Here is a 20,990-nt window from a genome sequence, read left to right as displayed (position 1 = left end):
CATATGGCATCTTTACCATGATTACTCACATGTCGGTATTCAGTAGCAAAACTTAAAGCCTAATGTGCTTAGAAATGATGGATATTTAGCCTGTTCTTCAAGTTGAAATAACTCCAATTCACTCATTCACTGCTGCAGACATTAATGAATGTACAAGCCGTCGTCACCGGTGCTACTACAACCAGAGGTGTGTCAACACTGCTGGCAGCTACAAGTGCACATGTCCTCAAGGCCTCGCATCACGGGGACCAGGGCAGCCCTGTACAGGTAGGTGGTGCATTTTGGGTAGCTGTAGCTGCTTCCTGTGCTACACTGCTAGTTCTTCCTGTCTCTTTATGACTCTATTGAATGTTTAAGCAACAGATAATGCCCACCTTGCATGGATTCCCATTGTCCTTATAGAAGCTTCTCATGGGGCTTTTCAGTCTTCTGCTGCAGGCTATGAAAAATATCCTTTATTCTTTGTAAATATCCTCAACTGTAATTCATTGAAATCAGTGTCAGAAATTAATTGTCAGAAACTAGCCCAAGGCTTATGTGGCAGTTGAAGACTGAGACCATTAGTCTCCTGACTGGTTCCAATTCAGTCATTTCTTGTGCCATTTTTTGGTATAAGGGATATATCACTTTTTATTCAATGATCAACCATTTTACAATATTTTTGACACTGCTTTAATATTTTCTTGACCACATCAGAAAGAAAGATGTCTTAAAGACAATGTGATTATGTTTTAAGTGAAATTGTTTTAATATTTATTTGAATGCCCTGTGCCATTGTACCATGACAACATATATCACTGTTCATATATGGCCAAGGCTTGTTGCAGGATTATCAGGATATAGATGAAATATTGAAGGTTCATATGTGAATGTTGCTCAGTTACAAAGAAAAAAACCTGTTTGAAATGAGCATGTTCCAAGTATATGAGACTATTAGGGTTATATTTTCTTATATTATTGGTTTTATTTGTTCAAATAAGACAAACAAAATTTGTCAGTCAGATGTCTTGATGTTAATGGTATGAACATGAGGATATGGGATGTCGCCCATAATGTCGGTCACTGGTTTACTCTGCCATTCATTCATTCATTAGCCTACTACTTAAAATGTTAGCTCGTCACACCCGAGGACCTGTTCTATTTCCCTCATGGGAACAACATGTGAAGCCTATTTCTGGTGTTCCCCACGGTGATGTTGCTGGAATATTGGTGAAAGCAGCGTAAAATCATACTCACTCACTCAACTCGTTCATTGTAGCAGGTCATCATGACAACAAACAACTGAGACAAAACTGGGAGTTCTGTCCAGAAATTGGCAGCATCTGGCCAGTAATGAGCCTCATGCTGTGTGTGAAGTTCCAAAGATGTCCTTTCATGAACACTAGTCTAAGCTAAAGAGTTGATATTTTGGCTGTTAGTGTCACTGACTGTATAGTACATAGATGGTCATGCAATCGTCCACTTGTTTATATGCCAGTGGAATAAACTGCAATATCTTTGGGCTATGAGGAATAATTTGTGCAACATTGTACTCAACTGACAGTGGCATGAGTGGCTGTGTCTTCTAAGCAGCTACATATCATATGCAGCAGCCTATGGTCATGGGTTGAAACATTGGTTCAGTCCACTTACATTTGTAGGTTTATCTCTGCTTATGGGGCAGTGAAGTTGCCAGTGAGGTGGTTAAAGCATTCGTTCGTCATGCCAAAGAAAAAGGATTGCATCTCATTTCTTTTTTCGCCTGCTTTGATATTGCTGGAATATTCATTTTAAAGCTTACTGTTAAGGTACGGTCGATAAGCTGAATGAAATCCAGGAGGCAAGGTTGCAGTACTTCCACCAGCCTTTGTCAAATACACTACACACGATCACTAGTTCTGTACAGTTATTTATTCACAATCAGGAGGGTAGGGTAACCTAGTTGTAAATGCGTCTACTGGGTATGTTGAACACCCGGGTTTGATTAACTACAATGTCTGAAGCCCATTTCTAGTGTCACTTGCCGTGATATTGCTGGAATATTGTAATAAAGCGTTGTAATTCAGTATTTACTCACGCACGTATACATATGCAATCGGTGTGGTTTGAGGCTCTCCATGAGGAGCATATCCAGGAGGTGGTCACACATCAGTGTTCCGTTGTTCAAAATAACCTTAGCTAAGATCAACCTTAAGCACTAAGGTTAGAGTTACGATCACCTTAAGAAAAAGATACGCCTTTTGTGCAAAACTACCTTAGGGCAACCTTAACTGGGACGCCAACCTTAGCCGTAACCTTAACTAAGGCTGAACTCTTCAGCGCAGGATTAATGGAAGCATCCCTGGTTACCACGTGAATTCAGCGTGTCCAGTTGACTTGTTCTTTCTCTGTAAACTCTCTGCTTCCTCAAACTTCTCTCAGTCTCGTATAATCTGAAAGCAGCCATCATATTCCCTTCCCAACCTTAGAGACTCTAAGGTTGGATCGGTCCAACCTTAGTTATCAACCTTAAGTTAAGGTTAACCTTAGTTAAGTTTGTTTCGTGCAACCTAAGTAAAGGTCTAAGGTTGTAATCTTAGAGATAAGGTTGACCTTAAGAGATTATGTGGTTTTCACATTTATTCTTAGCCTCATCAGCTGGTTATATTAGTGGTCATACATTCTAATCTGCCCTGTTCTGTGAATGCAGGGACATCCAGCATTCATCAAAGGTTGACATACAATACATGACTGTCAGAAATAGGTTAAAATGAACATACAGTACAGCAAGCAAGCTGAATGCAAATGTGTAGAACAATTTGCATTTAATAGTCTTGTTAATTTTTTAAACGTTTCACAAAATGACTGTGTTACTTTTAGTATTTTTGATCTAGAGTCTTTAGTATCAACCTCTTAGGTCCTTGCATTTCAAAGGCCAATCTCTCTGTTATGAACACCTGTGTTTGTCATGTTGTCAGGACAGAAATTCTGTGTCTGAGACTTCTGTTTTGTACAAGTAGGGTTCCCTGTGTTCCTTGTACCAAGCCCTGAGACAGTATTTTAGATGTCATTGTGAAATGCTCCCATTTAGATTCTGAGGTAGGCTCTCATTCTGATTCTAAGGAAGGCACAGATTAGGATACTAAGGAAGGCTCCGTTTGGATTCTGTGTTAGGCTAGATTTTGGATTCTGAGGTAGGCTCCGTTTGGATTCTGTGTTAGGCTCCATTTTGGATTCTGAGGAAGGCTACCATTTAGATTCTGAGGAAGATTTAATGTGGATTCTGGAGAAGGCTTCCATTAGGATTCTGAAGAATTCTTCCATTAGGATTCAGAGATAGACTCCCATTTGGATTCTGAAGACAATATCTGATGACAGCAGCCATAAACCACTGCAATGTTATACGTATCTTCATGTATTCATGCTGGCTGTTTTCTTCCAGATATTAATGAATGCGAACAAATCCCACCTGTTTGCAACTTCAAATGCCGAAACTTATGGGGCAGTTTTGAGTGCATCTGTCCATTTGGGCAGGTCCGCTTGACTGACAAGAAGACCTGTGCTGGTTAGAACATTTTTATGTCATTTTCATTACTTGGCTTACAAATTCACCAACAGAAATATACCACTCAAAAGCAGTTAAGGAACTCTTACCACTTCCATATTATCAGAGCTGATAGGCTGTTTGATGACATGGTAAACTATACTGTTTTTCTTTGTTTTATAAATAAAATAGTTTGATCACCCAAGACTGATAATTCTTAAAACAAACACTTTTTATGCTTCTTTTTTTATTTTTTTTCGGGTGGCGGAGGGGAAGGAAGCTGTTGTTGTTTATTTCAGGGATGGTGATTTTTTCACTAATCCGCAGAAATCTGTGGATTTAAATGCAAAGTAATTGACCCTGGACCAAACCCCACAGCTGATTTTCCACTGAAATCACTTTCACCTGCTGCCATCCCTGTTAATTTGACCATTTACTTCAATTTGTAAGCCTGGTAATTTAAAAGAAGACATTTGTGTATGAGAATTAATTTCGAACACACAGTATTGTAACAGCTAAGAACTTAGAGCAACTATGAAGATTGCTCATTAATGTCTTATAACCTTACAAGTCAACTGATTAAACAACAAATGATGTAAATAAAAGTGCAAATAGTTTATCAGAAAAATATCCTATTTAATATTACTCTGTTAACTGAAATCTTCTTCATAAATCTTATGGTAATTTGGATTTAGCCATAAGAGGGACCCAACTAATTAGATTCACAATTAAGTGACTGTCACGACCAGACCTCACTCTCTTTCTTAACGACCAGCTCCATCAATCCCTTGCTAAGCCTTGTTGGGACCTGATTTGATTCCAGGACTGGAGTTTCTAGAGCCTGCCAAAGTGTACTCCACCAACACTCAGGCTGACCAAGGCTTCCCATCAGCACCATATAGGTCTTGCAAATATGGTTTATGTGCTTTGAAAAGACCCCGGCTTAGATGCCCCTCTGGAACCCAGCTTGCTAGAACTCACCGGGATCGGTGTTTTGGTAGGCATTGTGTGATCCCTGTGCCTGCTGGTGTCTAGTAAATGATATTGTCCATGTGAATCTTATATATCCATATACATGTATCTATGTGTTCACTATATCCATTGAATAACTGGCTATATTGCATATATTACATACTGTCAGCATGGCTTCTTATATATCAGATGACTAAAGTGGTGTATAACTGTCACAGTGGACCACAGTGTTGTGTTACACTCATGAGTGAACAGTCTAATCCTACCAGCATATTCACAGTAAATTGTTGTGTTAATGTTGTATTTGCATATTGCATAGGGCTTTGAAAATAACAACAAAGGCAGGGTAGTGTCATGATGGTGTGTTATCATACACATTTCCAATTCAAGCCAGTTAGCCACAACTCTAAGGGCCAATTGTTAGGACAAAACTTATGAAAGAGAAAATAACCACTAATGCTATGGCTTCTGTATGACACTTTTAGATGTGTCATATTTAGAGGGTATTACATAGCAGTCACCCCATGTCAGCCAAGGCCTGATATTGGGTGTTACGGGTTGATAAGCTTAGATATAACAACTCCCAAATTAGATGTTACGGGTTGATAAGCTTAGATATATCACATCCCATAGTGATGTTTATATCATATACTATCAATTGGTGATAACCAAACTGGTTTCACATGTTCAAAAGATGACAGTTTGTTTTGAGACTTTCCAAGGAGTCACATGTGTTTTTCACTCTTTAGGTGGAGAAAAGTTTTAATGCTTTTTATTGGATTATATGATCTGCTGGATGTTATGATTTCCCTCCACTTGAAGCTGAACACCATAATGTTGCTGAAATTCTGCAGCATTAAATTCAACTCATTTGTCACTCCCACAGTCACTACGTTATTACCTACTTCACCACAAAGGTAGCCCGTCAAGACAATTTGTCTTCAGTGACCATGCTTCTTGTTGGAGGTGACTATTAGCACTGGGTGGTCAGGCTTGCTGACTTGACTGACACATCACGTCCCAGTTGCATAGATCAATGCATATTGTGTCCATGATTGGATTATCTGGCCAAGAAATTATTATTTTTGAGACAGGCATCATATAGCTGTACTATTGCCGAGTGAGGTGTAAAACATCAAATATTGGCTAAAGTCAACTAAGGAGCTGTGATTTGCTATTCATAGACTTGTATCCTTTGGAAACCCCACAATTCACTGATTGCTGGTTGAAAGCCCAAGTTTCTCGGCTTAGAGGAACCATACTCATACCGACACACAAGAGTAGTACATATCTGAAGCCTGCATCATCCCAGATTTTCTTCCCACAGTAACTGGAATATATCATATTATATATCATCCTATGTCAGTTATATTATAACTGACAGTGCCAAGTGTTGTATACTAGTAACTGTCCAAATGTTATCTTATACACTTATATATCATATCTTGCCTAGATATTATTGTAATCATCCATACAGTAAACTCAAAGGAAAACTAATTTTAGTTTGCTATAACCATAGTTTGTTATAAGCATTTTGACTAAAATATACAGCAATTATCCAGGGCCAAATCTGCAGTTTGCTATTAGTAATTTTGTTATAAACATAGTTAACTGTGTTCATATAAGGTTCCAGCCGATAAACTGTTGTGTTGATGCTTTTACATAGGCAGATACACGGGGTGCGGGGGTTTGCAGGAGTGTGCCAACCACCACCACACCACTCACTCGCTGTCCTATCTCTAATCCTAGCTCTAAAAACCTTATTTTCAAGGCCCCTCTATCAGCAAAGCATCTCTGCTGAGGTGATCTTTCCATGCATTTTCAAGACTTATGACAGTTGCTTCACTAAGAGTGAACTGTTGAACCCCAGCATGGGCCATCTATTTTCACTTCAATTCAAGGATTTATCTTGTCCACACTATATATGGCCCCAAGTCTAGTAAATAACAGTAAAAATTCCCAATTTCAGATTAAAAAAATTACCAATTTCTTTTAATTCAATAAGTTTTGGAAAATCCAGTTTTGGTAAACATCACAATATTTTCCAAATTTGTCAGCGAAAGGCACTTAGTTTGAAATATTGGATAAATCCGTGCCTTTTGTACATTTCATTGTATTAAATCTCATGGAACTAAAATGATGATAGACATGGCATGGTCCTGTCAATTCTTGACATCCTTTCATATCATTCAAACAGTTATACCCATTAATCAAATTATTTGGCAGCCATCTTGAAAATCTTATCCTGTTGTCCAATACAGCAGAATGATTATGTTCCAATGTTTCTTCCCTGAAACCTGGTTATTTTCAAGGTACACCATTTAAAAAAAGTAGGGGAGACTGGATTTTGGGCATTGATAAAAGGCAAATTATAAAGGAGGAAAACAGATGATGAAGAGACATTAAGGGAAAAAGTGACAGCTATTCCATTCCTTTGGAAATGTTTCATCTGTGTGAATATATATTACTTTTTCTCACATATATTGACTAGTGGTATGCTCACAAAGTGGAACATCCCCTACTTTTTATTAGTGGTATATTAACATTGAACAGGATACTGGAGGAAACTGGTGTCATAAAGATCCTGAAACAAATATATCCCAAACAACCCATGCAAGTCTAGAATACATGGCAAATCTAGATTTATGGAGCTAAAGGCTATATAATTCCAAGCACTTAATGCTCAGCAAATTTGAAAGCTCTCAAAGTAAAATATTTTTTTGTTATCTGTTATGAAGATGATTCAGGAAATGTCTTCCTTTAAAAGATATATTCATTTCAGGGATACGATGTTCATCAGCTGCTGGATTGTGAAGACTTCTTGATAATGTGAAGACTCCTTTATTACATTTCAGGCACAGAAATGTGCTTTCAACACTGATCTGTATATGTGACTTTTTGAAAATGATTTTGCTTCACATTTTATTTTGATGTCAAATCTGAGATCATACATTATATGTTCCCTGATCAGAGGAAATATTGTTCATAGTCTGATTCTATGCTGTGTCTACACCTCCTTTCTCCATTCATTAACTGAACCATTAACCATAGTCACTCCTGTATGTAACATTTATGTCGTATATGACACTAACACCCTTGCTATATGTTACACTAACACCCATTATATATATATATATATATATATATATATATATATATATATCTAAAACCCATTTTGTATACATGAATCATGATAACACTGATATATATCCTGCTTACTTAGAATATAATAAGGACTGTAATATGTGTATGGTGTGTGTCAAGCATTACTGTGAACTGTATGTAACAGTTGTTCCTTTGTAATCTTAGAATTAATCTCATGCTTCCACCATGACAATTGATTCTAACGCCTTTTCAATTATTTGCTTTACTTATTTTTGCAAAATCCAAATGGACCACAATTTGTTACAGTTGTTTTGGGAAAAGTTTATGCAAATAAAAAAAATCAAGTTCAGTTGACTTTTTCATTGTCAAATTAGTGAGATGGGAAGAGAAGTTGAGTCTAATGACCCAAGTTTTGAGACAAATTTAGCATGTGTCTGAACTGATGTTGTGCTTGTGGAAGGGGGTTTATATCAGCTCAGTGATCTGTTAAAATTTAATATTACATGAATTCTCGAAATAAATAAATGTCAAAGTTGAAAATGAACATCATTTACCTGACTGTAATATTTAAGTATTTTTTCATAATATTGTTAATTCATGTAATAATTGGTTGATGGGCTGATGTTTGAAATTTAACAAAACTCTTCCTCGGTAAAATATTCACGCTGAACAGGAGAGTTGTGTCTAAATATGGGTTTAGTCATTTGACTTTCTGACTGTTTCACGATAAGAATATTTCCACATATTGTTTTGCATGTGTTGCAGACATTGACGAGTGTGCACTTGGGAAGCACCAGTGTCAACACAACTGCACCAACACCAATGGCTCCTACCGTTGCCGCTGTCCTCCTGGATATAGACTTGGGAAAGATGGCTTCTCCTGTGTCGGTAAGCTGTTACATGTAATTAAAATGAAAACACTACTACTGGTATACACATATAAGATGATCCACTACCTGACAAATGACCCCAATTTGCATACTTGGGAATGCTCCACAGAATGATCCACTTGAAACGAGAGGGAGACAGGTTGTCTGATAAATATTGAGAAGTTGATTTTACCCCGTACATTTCACGCATGAATTGTTATAGCACACTCGATTTGGGAACTGGTACAATCCCAGCGAATTGAATCAACACAATATACTGAGCAAATATGTTTAGGACCACCGATCCATTTCACGAAGCAAATGACATTTTCCTGTGTTTTTTTTAACAAAATTGTTGACTATCTAAAATGCTTGTCAATGCCCCAATCATCTATTTGTCTTCGTCTTAACTAAAGGTTAGCGTGGAATATCAGTATCTTATGCCTGAAATTGCAGTCTTATCATTTGAAGGAATATGCGGTGTTGTTTTAATGGGTAAAGTTGACTTTTCGTCTGCTAAATATTAAATAGATAATAACTACATATAGTTAATTGTGTTTCATTTGAGTTTTTAATATGTTAAAAGTTATCTGTTACTGAATGGTGGTGGCTAAATCAGAGTAGCAAGGGGGAAATATTTTTATCCCATAATTTTGTTCATATTTCTCTGTACGGGCTGATTTTCATCCATAATTCTGCTGGTGATCGACCGGGAATACATGTCTTGGAAATTTATATACCCGGTTCCAGAGAAATGGTTAGTATTCAAACAATATTTCCAAATTTCTGTCATATTTTTATTATGGTCACCAAAATTGTGTACAGAAAACTAAAAATACCTTTTGACATTGATAAGTCAGTGAGAAATATCTTTGTACACAAATTTGTCGGTTTGGGGATTACTCAGTACCAGACTCAGTAGATTTATCAGTGACTAAAAAATATAAAATACAGACAACTCACCAAAGATTACTCTTTTTTATGACAAAGTATGGGAACAGTAAAAACCTGATATGGTATGTGTGAGTTATTATACAAGACACAACAATGCTGGAAAATTAGGCGGACTTACTGATTTATGCTTTAATTATCACTCTCTGAATCAGTCTCGGTGTCTGAATCACTTGCAAGTCCTAAGTCAATCACTAGTCTGTCAATTTCCCTTTCTACTGCGATTTCGCGTTGCCAGTAACCATCTTCAATTGTTTTAACATGTTCACAACATTCCGACCATTCTTTTGCACCGATTGCAGACATCCTTTCATTTATGGCAACTCTTGAGGAACTTTTTGTGAACTGCAAGTTTTGTGAAGCGACATAATTTTTCACATTTGCCCAAATTAACTCAATCGGGTTTAGTTCTGCGTGGTATGGAGGGAGATGCAGTACTTCATGACCATGTTGCTTCAACATCGTGTCTACTCTATAGACAGGGCCCGATTTGTTGGATTTTGCAAGATACAATAGTTCGAGTTTAAGCATTTTCTCATCAAATGAGATATTGTACCTTTGTAGCCACGCTTTTATGTCATCTTTTCTGTTGGCGGTTGTCGGACATTTGTCCACTTACTTGCTATGATGTGGTGCATTATCCATAACGATGACAGGGTGCAGTGGAAGGTTTGGGATCAACTTTTCCTGGAGCCATTTGGAAAAATTATCAAAGTTCATCTTGTCATGATAGTCTGCTGATTTGAGTTTTGAATCAAAAACAAGCAAAGCATTTGGAACAAAACCGTTTTCACCCCCTGCATGAACCAAAATAAGCCAAGGTTCTGTGACAGACGGAGGTTGAATCCCATTTATTACAACTTCACCCTCAAGTTGCCAACACTTTGGGACAATGTGGTGTACATGCAACCATGTTTCATCGATAAAGATGAGTGTTTGATTTTCTTTTCTGTATTTCTTTATTGCACGCAAGTATTGCAAGCGCTTGGAAACAATGTCTTTATGTTCCATTAAAGTTTACGGTTTGGCTGCGTTTTTCGCCACCTAAACCCTATGTCTTTGAGATTTTTTCCGAAACTTTCCTTAGAACCCTTGTAGTTCAACTGGCAATTTGCCATATCATACATCGTATCCAGAGTGGGTAGTTGTTTTTTTAAACCATATAAACTTTGTACAAATTGATGGACTGCACACCGGTCAAAATCATAAAGTTTGTAACTGCAAGTTTTGGGTTTGCGCAACTTGGTGGGACTGATAAATGTAGGTCCACTCGCACTCCTACCACCGTCTGCCTTAATGCGCTTTAAAGTTGCCATTGAGAGTCCAGTAGCAAGGCTACTTTCTAAAAGAGAATCTACTTTGGTTGCACAATTTTTGTCCATATACATGAAAACATTGTATGCTATCTCCCTTGCCTGAGATTGAATTATTTGCCCATGTTTTCCTAACTTGGACATTTTTTACTACAACTGCAATCTGTTTAACAGTATTGAGATAGGTGTAAAACAGTAGCGAGACAGGTGTTACAGAGTAGCAGGTTTTAATCAGTAGCGGTGTTGATTTCATGTCACGGTTAGCATGTATTGCACGTGCTACCTGTAGCAGCCAAGTGTACTCGCCCAATTCGTTGTACCGCCTCTCTTGTCACAAATGCGTTTAGTGCGGAGGATCATCTAATATGTGTCTAGCAGTACATGGGGATTACCATTCAAGAATCTGTCATGGCCTACCATGTCTTCTTACCAACCATTTGATATTCTTGGATGAGATTATATAATGTCTCAGAAAAGTCTTGAAAAACTTTCAGAGAGAGTTTAGAAACATGTAAAGTCTGGACTTTTATCCAAGTTTATTATGCTTTTGAATCAGTAAATGTCTGTATATGATTGTTGACATGATGACATGACTTCCAAGCTTGTATGTCATTGTGCATCATGTGTTACCTTGCTGGTTGTGTGTCTTCACATGTCAGTGTTTAACCTTGCTGGTTGTGTGTCTTCACATGTCAGTATGTAACCTTGCTGGTTGTGTGTCTTCACATGTCAGTGTTTAACCTTGCTGGTTGTGTGTCTTCACATGTCAGTATGTAACCTTGCTGGTTGTGTGTCTTCACATGTCAGTGTGTAACCTTGCTGGTTGTGTGTCTTCACATGTCAGTGTGTAACCTTGCTGGTTGTGTATCTTCACATGTCAGTATGTAACCTTGCTGGTTGTGTGTCTTCACATGTCAGTATGTAACCTTGCTGGTTGTGTATCTTCACATGTCATTGTGTAACCTTGTTGTTTGTGTATCATCTCATGTCAGTGTGTGACCTGACTGGTTGTGTGTCTTCACATGTCAGTGTGTAACCTTGCTGGTTGTGTGTCTTCACATGTCAGTGTGTAACCTTGCTGGTTGTGTATCTTCACATGTCATTGTGTAACCTTGCTGTTTGTGTATCATCTCATGTCATTGTGTGACCTGACTGGTTGTGTGTCTTCACAAGTCAGTGTGTAACCTTGCTGGTTGTGTATCTTCACATGTCAGTGTGTGACCTGACTGGTTGTGTGTCTTCACATGTCAGTATGTAACCTTGCTGGTTGTGTACTGTAAAATCATTTATTTTCGCGCGGCTTAATTTTCGCGGAAACAGAAAATTTGACTAATTCGCGAGGTTTAATTTTCGCGCATCATCAAAGTACAGAAATCACGAGAGTATAACACAGGTAACTGTAAACTGTAAAGAAAACACTGACCCTAGCTGTCGTCCTGTCACCTGCCTAATTAGCTGGGGAAACATGGGCCTTCCGCTACATTGAGACACGCAATGGAGCACTGAAGAATCCATGTTGAGATTTGCGTAAGAAATCATTGACCTATGTGACCTCGACCCGTGACACGCTCGGCCAATCAGCTACTCAGAAAGCTCTGTGCACGTGTACCAGTATTGTCAAACCACTACATGCGCAATGGATTATCCAGATCTACGACAACATATCCAAGAGGAAGGATTTAATCCAAAGCGGATTTCGCCAAGCTGGACTTTCGGACTAATTCACTAGTAGCAGGTGACCTGACATTTTTAATTTAGTAAAGTCGTGTGTATCATATCAATCAAAGACACTGAAAATGACGTGTTGAATCAACTATTTAATTTGTTTTTATGTATCTTTTTGTTTCACTGAGTCATGAATGAATGACGTGTACTTGTAGTCAAATTACTAGCAATACAAAACTAAAACTCAAAGCTCTTTGTTTGTTTTTATTTCCACAATTTATCATAATTATTCGCGGAGGTTTTATTTTCGCGGATAATTTTTTTGCGCGAAAATTAAACCCCCGCGAATAATAATGATTTTACAGTATCTTCACATGTCAGTGTGTGACCTGACTGGTTGTGTGTCTTCAGTTGTCAGTGTGTGACCTGACTGGTTGTGTGTCTTCAGTTGTCAGTGTGTGACCTGACTGGTTGTGTGTCTTCACATGTCAGTGTGGAACCTTGCTGGTTGTGTGTCTTCACATGATAATTTTTTTGCGCAAAAAGCGAGAAAATTAAACCCCTGCGAATAATAATGATTTTACAGTATCTTCACATGTCAGTGTGTAACCTTGCTGGTTGTGTATCATCTCATGTCAGTGTGTGACCTGACTGGTTGTGTGTCTTCACATGTCAGTGTGGAACCTTGCTGGTTGTGTGTCTTCAGTTGTCAGTGTGTGACCTTGCTGGTTGTGTGTCTTCACATGTCAGTGTGTAACCTTGCTGGTTGTGTGTCTTCAGTTGTCAGTGTGTGACCTTGCTGGTTGTGTGTTTTCTTATGTCAGTGTGTCATGTGGCTGGTTGTGTGCCTGCACAAATCAGTGTGTGACCCTGCAGGTTAGGTCACACAATGACATGTAGACACTATTGGTTGTGTGTCTTCACACATCATTGTGTGACCTTGTTGGTTGTGTGTCTTCATATGCACTTCAGTGTGTGATGTGTCTGGTTGTGTGTCTTCACATGTCTGTGTGAACTGGCTAGTTGTGTGTCTTCATATGCCAGTGTGTGACCTGCCTTGCTGCTTGTCTGCATGTGGCAATGTCTGACTTTGATAGTTGTGTGTCTACACATGTGAGCGTGACATGGCTGATTAGGTGTTTTCACATGTTAGTGTGTGACATGGCTGTTTGTGTCTTCACGTGTCATTGTGTGACCTGGCTGGTTCTGTATCTTCACACGTCAGTGTGTGATGTGGCTGGCTGTATCTTAATACCTGGTCAGTGTGTATAATTGAATGTGCTGTGAACTTCTTTGATACTGAAGCGATATTGCTGACTTCAGTGTAAAAGTGTCCTTTCAGTGATCAATTCAGATTTCACTGTGGAGATTCACAAACATGCTGTTTATTGATCTTGATTAAACTACGGAATTAAAATCAATAATTCATCTCAACCCCTCCATAAATCCAATAAACTGCACAAACACACCCTCAAGCTTTGAATTAGAGAACTTGCCTGATTTAGGATGATTTTTACAAAGTTAGGTCAGCCGTCTGTGATGTCCCTGTTGATCTATGGAATGCCTTGTGAAATAATCAACTTTGATGGTTTTTCTTTAAAAAGAAAAATCTGATTTTGAAGTCTTAAAGTCCATAAATCCTTCACATAGTCTCAATTTAGAGAAATGATTTTTGATACAATATTCACATTTTCGAATATATCATGGGGTTTTTTTTATAACGATTTTTGTCAAACAGTTCAAGGTTTATAGACAGGACTTTTATAAAGAATTGGTTTCCTTGGTGCAAGTGATTATCCTCGTGAATGATTGGGGAGTAGCCTTGACACAAAAGCGTTCACTCACTATGCCGAAGGTTTGGGTTCCGCACATGGGTACAATGAGTGAAACCCATTTCTGGTGTCCCTCAATGTGATATTGCTGGAATATTGATAAAAGCAATGTGCAAGTAAACTTAGAAATCTGAATGATTTCATCAGTGTAATACTCGCAAAGGTGGCCTAACAGGGCTGTCAAATTCTCTACTGAGTTTGAATTTTGCCTAATTATGATCTATGGTTTGTTGGCACCAACTCTTTGCCCTTGGACTTAACAGAGGTGATAAATATGGATCACCATGGTATAATAGAAATCATGTGTAACATACTCTTTAACTCTCTAGAGGTAATGTTGACAAACTGATCTTTTGCTCATAAAGCTGTAAAAATTCCTTCCTAACACTAGCTTAGCCTAAGCTCATGGATCTAGGTTCATAAGGTGACAAGAGCCAAGTTTGAGTGAGAAATGTCACGATCTGTCACATTGATATGGTGAAGTTTTGCCACAAGTAATCTGCGATCAACCCCTCTGAGCTGTTGAGTGCCCTGATATAAATGGTGTGACGTCAACGTGGAGCTGAATCAATCCCTGGCATTGAGTTACGGCAGCGTCACACCTAACACAGTCATACTTTTGATGGGAAGATTGTAGCTTGTCATCTCACACAATAAGTCTGTTGATTGATTTGTCATGGCGACCAAACATGCCCTACTCTCTTTTGCATGACCCACTCAGGATGTGAGGTGTATGGTTGCCTCCCCTGTCAAAGGCAGGATCTGATGGTTGAAGTTTGAATATACATTTTGCTTCTATTACGGTCCTTTTTTTTTGGTATGAACTTCAGTCACATTTCATGAGTTGTTGTCTTTCAAATGTATTTTCAGGAATTGATCTAGGATTAAAAAATAAGTACTCTTAGCAGGCAAACTAGGAAACCTCATGTCTGTCAAACATGTCTTTTATTTTGTTTCTGTTCTTTGATCTGAGAAGTACTTTAACACAGTTTCACACTGACATTGATACGGGAGCACTAAAGCCACATAAAACGTATTTGTAAGTCCTATAGTTAGTGAAATGCATGTGTGCTTTTTAAAACTATATCACCAGATTAGACCCAACTCTATCATTATCTCATGTCACCTAAATATTTTTTTAAAAATTTGTTCCATTTTGATCCCCTTTTCTCTCCCTTGCCAACTGGGGCATGTGTGGTAGCCTTGTGTGGTAGCCTTGTGGTGCATGCATTCACTCATGCCGAAGACCTTGAGTTGATTCCCTGCTTTTGTACAGTGTATGAAGCCCATTTCTGGTGTCCCCTTCCATGGTAACTGGAATCTTGCTAAAGCAGCTAAGACTACTTTCTTTCCATGTCGCCATCTCCCCTTTCTATATTTCCTTTATTTATTTTCTCCAATCCCTGTTTACCATAACTGCCAACTCTTCCTTTTTGTCATTGGTTTGATGGTCATTTAGAAGCTGGGCGGTAACATAACAACATATGGTATTCTCTTATCCCTTTTCAATTCTGTGCTGTTCTTCATTATTATGTCTATCACCCATTGAGCTATATCACCACCTTTCCTTCTGTCAGCAAGACCTTCAACACATCATACACCAACTCGCAGCTGTCATTGTTCCTCTCCCAATCAAATAAACTCGGTTATAAGGGGAGTAAGTCAATGCCACAACACAAAGAAGCAGACAGCAATATGGGAACTTGTCAGATTGTTAATTATATTAATAAGTTGACAATGTCAGTGTCTCTGCAATGTGCTGATAAATGATATGATTTAGAGAGGGCAGCTTCTATAATTAGCTGCTAATAGTGATAAATACTTGATAACTGTAATTGGCCTGTCACAGTGGTTGGTGGTAGAGCATAAGATTATTACATTAGCAGATGTATTTATTACTTTTGTAGAGGGCACTGAAATACAGACAGGTATACAAGTACAACATTTGCTTGTGGAGTCCTCAAGGCCAGTTTACATGCAACTCAAAAGAAGTTCAAGATCGTTTGATTTTTTCTTATTTCTACAGAGGCGTAGCCCAATGGTTAAATCATCCGCTCATTGTGCCAAGGACCTGGGGGTCAATTCTTTACACAAATAAAATGTGTGAGGCCCATTTCTGCTGTTTCCTGTCATGATATTGCTGGAATTTTGCTGAAAGAGGCTTAACACATTGACAGCCTATCATGAGTATACTTGTATCAATTCTGATCAAATTTGCCACTACGAAAATATCTATATGTTAGTGGTATTTTGAAACACGTTTTAGATGTAATATACGACAAAATGTTATGGATGTCAACTTCTTCTTTATAAAGAAGAATTTGACATCCATAACATTTTGTCATATATTAGAATACTGACTTCTAAATGCCTCTCAAGAACCTCAAGTTTCAGATGTTCCAAATTAGGCCAAATGACTCCTGGCATTCTTGGTTATTGCCCACAGACGACTGCTTCTTATGCCCATTTGCCAGCTTGTAGCTATATCACTTATTTTAGACCGAGAGAATGCTTTGGTGCAAATTCAACCAGAATTAACACAGTATACATGTCAAAATGTAAGACCATACTCACTCACTCGTATCCAATGGATGCACGGATGGCCCAGTCCGCTGTGCATATGGGTTCGAATACTAGTTTTACCCAGTTATGTTTCCAGGTCTGTGCAAACTGATTTCATCGAAGTGTCTGAGACTGTTTAAAACAACTGTAGATGAATGTTTTATACATGTGAACGTTAACTGTTTCAGATATTAATGAGTGTATTGAGAAGCGGATTAATTGTGGATTTGAGAAGATGTGTTTCAACACTCGTGGTTCTCACTCGTGCATCGACATCCCCTGCCCTGTGGACTATGCACGTGATCCCACTACACAGTATGTACCTTCTTTCAGTGGCATTAGTCAAGATGGGAAGTACAACATAGAAGAGGTTATCAGTAAAGTTTGTTCTATTTCGTGAGACGTTTCGGACAAGAATCTGTACTGAAAAATCACACTCACAGAATAAAAGATGTTTGTTCGGTATTGCAGTATGAACATGTATCCACCACCTGGTTCACATGTAGATTTCAACATGAGATGATGTTATATTAATTAGTTAATTACCACATAAAAGCTAAAAACACTGGGTTTTTTTGTTTTTTTCATGCTGACACATATATGTATATATTCCTTGATTTTGAAGTGGGGAGCCATTTCTAGTGTCCCCAACTGCCATGATATGGCTGGAATATTGCTAAAAGTAGCGTAAAACCAAACTCACTTAATAACTGTCCCAGAATTCAAGATTAAGAATTGGTCTTGATTTGATTCCACAAATAGATGCATGTGAAAATGATCCAAGGTTATCCAGAAAGTTGGGTAAAGCTTCACTAACTTACCACATTTCAATGTCTGTGCAGGTTCTGTGTTCTGGAGTGTGTGAACCCCAACATCCCCTGCCCTCCTGGAGCGAAGTACGCCGATGTCATCCAGTTCCGTACCCTCTCCCTGCCAAGTGGAAACATTGCCCAGGACCTCATCCGATTGACAGCTTACAACCAGAATGATGAAATCCTCATTCAGACTACTTTCAAGATTCTTGACAATGATCCCAAAATTGAGTTCATGATTCGATTAGAGAATGGCAAAGGAGTGGTGTTCACCAAAGAACCATTACAAGATAATCAGGTGTATCGTATTAAAGTGCGAGCGAAGTCGTATGATAATCGAAGGCTTCATATACAATACCAAACCACATTCATTATACACATATCGGTCTCAGCATGGCCGTATTAATTTCAACATTTATTTCCAAAATTTTCTATTTTTGAGTAAATCCATAAATTCTTCACACCTTGAAGAATATTTGGTTATTTCATGTGCCTTGTGGGATTTATACGTGACAAAATATAGAATTGTATTTCATGTTTCACCAGTTTTGCAAATTTTTACACATTCTTGATTACAGCAATCTTTTCACATCTTTATCAAAATGCGAAATGATTCTCACAACACTGGATGTGCTGCTTGAAGGCAACATGTAACTACTTCAGATGAAGCATACCGTGACGTGATGAATTAGGTGTTCTTACCCAATGAGTAATCATTGTTCAGTCCATTTGTTTACGAAAATGAGAGTAGTGATGCTATGTATATTTTGCATGACAAGTGTGCTCATGCATAGCGCCCTTTTTTTTTACATATGCATTTCTGTTATGCTGCGGGTTATCTCCATTTTTTTGTCACCAGTATATTTGTAACGCAAAATGGTGGTGATGAAGATGCCTTTGTACAGATGGTTTTATGGATAAATGGCAGTACCAAAGTGTTACTTTATAACTTCCATTCAGTTATTCACCACAGGGTAAATATGGATCAGGAAATTATTTCAAAAACAACTTTGAAATTTCCAGTCAAGTCAAGGTGCAGATACAGAAAAACTATTTTTAACACAATTCTTTATTACATTTACCGCAAGCTGTTTTCCCAGAATATTCCGCAATATTGCATCCATGATCCTATGGCATATCATATGGATAACTCATTTATTGCATTATATTATGTTAGTAAAATTCAAAAAATTAATGTTAATGAGATGAACATGTTGAAGTAGTTGGCAAAAAAAAAAATGTCCAAAATGGCAATGAGTTGGACATGATCATTAAAATAGAGAAAAAGTACAAATGAACTTGTAAATTTTATTGAATTCAAAATGCATTAAAAGATGGCCATGGTATGTGCTACTGTCTGTAGCATCCACGAGTATGTCAGATTGTGCACTAAACCAGCTGGTATTGCTTTGATACAAAGTCTCACAATGTAGCGAAGGTAATGACTTGCATATTGAGCGTATTTAGTACCCTTCTTCCCTATACATGAAATGTATATTCTTGGACAAATAAAAAAAACTTTTTTTTAGAATTTGAAACGAGTGTTGTTGAAATAGCCCTGATACTTTGAGCAGGTGATCTGAGTAGCATTGAGAATCAATCAGGTTTGTACCACGGGGGAAAAAAAGGAAAGAGCACCACTTATTATTATACATTTTCAAATAAACCTTACTTTTTTAGCAAGTTCTCATACTTATACTACCCCTTCAGTTGCTTTCTTATAACTCCTTTATGTAGAACAATACTGTTGGTCACAGGGTTATCCTGCCTGGAATATGAGTGCAACAAGGACCGTGACATGACCCAGTACATGCCTCTGCCACCTGAATATGAGGAAACATGCTGTCCTATAGCCAACTGATACAGTCGTCAGTTCCAGAAGTAACTGAAGCTGTTTGGACTACAAAATAGGCGCACTCTGAAATACATGTTAAATATACTGAACAGCAAAAGAAACCACAACCGCTTGTCTCGAAAACCAGAATTGCCTTTCTTTTGCTGTTCAGTATTGTCAATTTGAACTCATGCTCAACAGATTAGTAGGCTGTCACTGCAAGCTCAACTGTACATACAATATTTGCCATGTTAACTCACATTATGAAAGGTCTTTTCCGATAATGATTTTAAGTAATTGTTTCTTACAGAGGGTGCATTTTAAGACAGAGCACATAATTATTTGCTCACTCAACTCTCAAATCAAGTATCCCATGGCTATAAAAAGAAAAAAAATCCGAAGCATACCGTAAGTACAGATAGATATAGTAGATTTAGAAAACAAATAATATTGCACAAATAGCAAACCTGGAAGTTTTCCAGGTGACTTAACTGTATTAATGGAACATGATAAAACTCATAACATTACAAGACAATGAGCACATTTGGCTTGTTAGCTATTCCCATACCGCCATCAAAATAACTGTGCCTAAACATTAAAGCAGTAGCTAAAATTAAAATGTCGAGGGTTATAATCAAGACTGTAAAGCAGTTGCGTAAAACATGCTGACATTTATAGAAAAAAAAACCCAAATGTTCAATGAAATTATTGCTAAACAAATCATTTTACGAAAATGCAGGCTAATCATTTCTGAGAGACCATTATTGTTTAGTAGAAAGAACACTGCAACATGCAAGTAATCATGAACACTAATGAAAGATTAACAAATTCTAAGGCCAAATATTTAAGTCATATGATGCAGATTTTGAACATATATTGTATGAATTATTTATGTTCACTGCAACAATTAAGACATTTCCAAGCAGCGTAATCTTTTGAAAACAAAAATGAAACATGGAACAATTTCTTTTCACTTCCAAAAACTGAGTCAGCCAAATTTTGAAACAAAGTTTCTTCATGTTGAACAAAACATGCTATTGTATCATATGTAACATGGACTCAACATAAAAACTGGATAATACAATGGACATATTCCTCACATTTGTCTTTGCATATACTAGATTCAGGGAGTTAATATAAGTCATAACAGAAATATTGTCACTGCTAATGTAACCTGTGCAAGAAAAAGGTTGAAATAGTGCACATTACTTATGTGTAATGTATGTGCTCACAGACCAAGTGTGGTTCACATGACCTGAGGATCGTGCCACTGGGGAATTATGATGTCTTATACCACAAGGGTTGAGGGCATATTCAACTGAAACAAGGGAATGAGAACAAGGATTAATCATAAAGCTTAAACAGAGCTGGCATTGATATGCTTGAAAGTAAACAGATAAATAAGTAAACAAGCCTTGGGTTACAGTATGGAAAGGGTTAACAATATCTCTGATCAGCCTCAGAGGGTTAACAGATATCATGTACATATCTCTGTAATCAAACATATACAACAACAAACAGGACAATAAAATATCTGATTCACCAACAAAAACAACAAACAACATATTTATTA

General features: G+C 37.7%; 1 protein-coding gene across 2 annotated transcripts in view; it reads left to right on the top strand.

Annotated features, from left to right (window-relative positions):
- The window catches only part of LOC137273480 (hemicentin-1-like), a 112,370-nt gene extending 93,249 nt beyond the window's left edge, over positions 1-19,121 (top strand). The window contains exons 61-66 of one of the 2 annotated variants that reach the window (XM_067806187.1): positions 139-267; positions 3,401-3,523; positions 4,326-4,499; positions 8,345-8,467; positions 16,960-17,086; positions 17,614-19,121. In XM_067806187.1, coding sequence (XP_067662288.1) covers positions 139-267; positions 3,401-3,523; positions 4,326-4,499; positions 8,345-8,467; positions 16,960-17,086; positions 17,614-17,989 — 1,052 coding nt within the window. In that variant the 3' untranslated portion in view covers positions 17,990-19,121. The remainder of the gene's footprint in view (positions 1-138; positions 268-3,400; positions 3,524-4,325; positions 4,500-8,344; positions 8,468-16,959; positions 17,087-17,613) is intronic. The other variant, XM_067806188.1, reaches the window with a different exon arrangement.
- Positions 19,122-20,990: the final 1,869 nt, after the last annotated feature.

Source organism: Haliotis asinina, chromosome 2 (genome assembly GCF_037392515.1).
Source record: "Haliotis asinina isolate JCU_RB_2024 chromosome 2, JCU_Hal_asi_v2, whole genome shotgun sequence".
Taxonomy (NCBI): domain Eukaryota; kingdom Metazoa; phylum Mollusca; class Gastropoda; order Lepetellida; family Haliotidae; genus Haliotis; species Haliotis asinina.
This window is presented reverse-complemented; position numbering and strand designations above follow the sequence as displayed.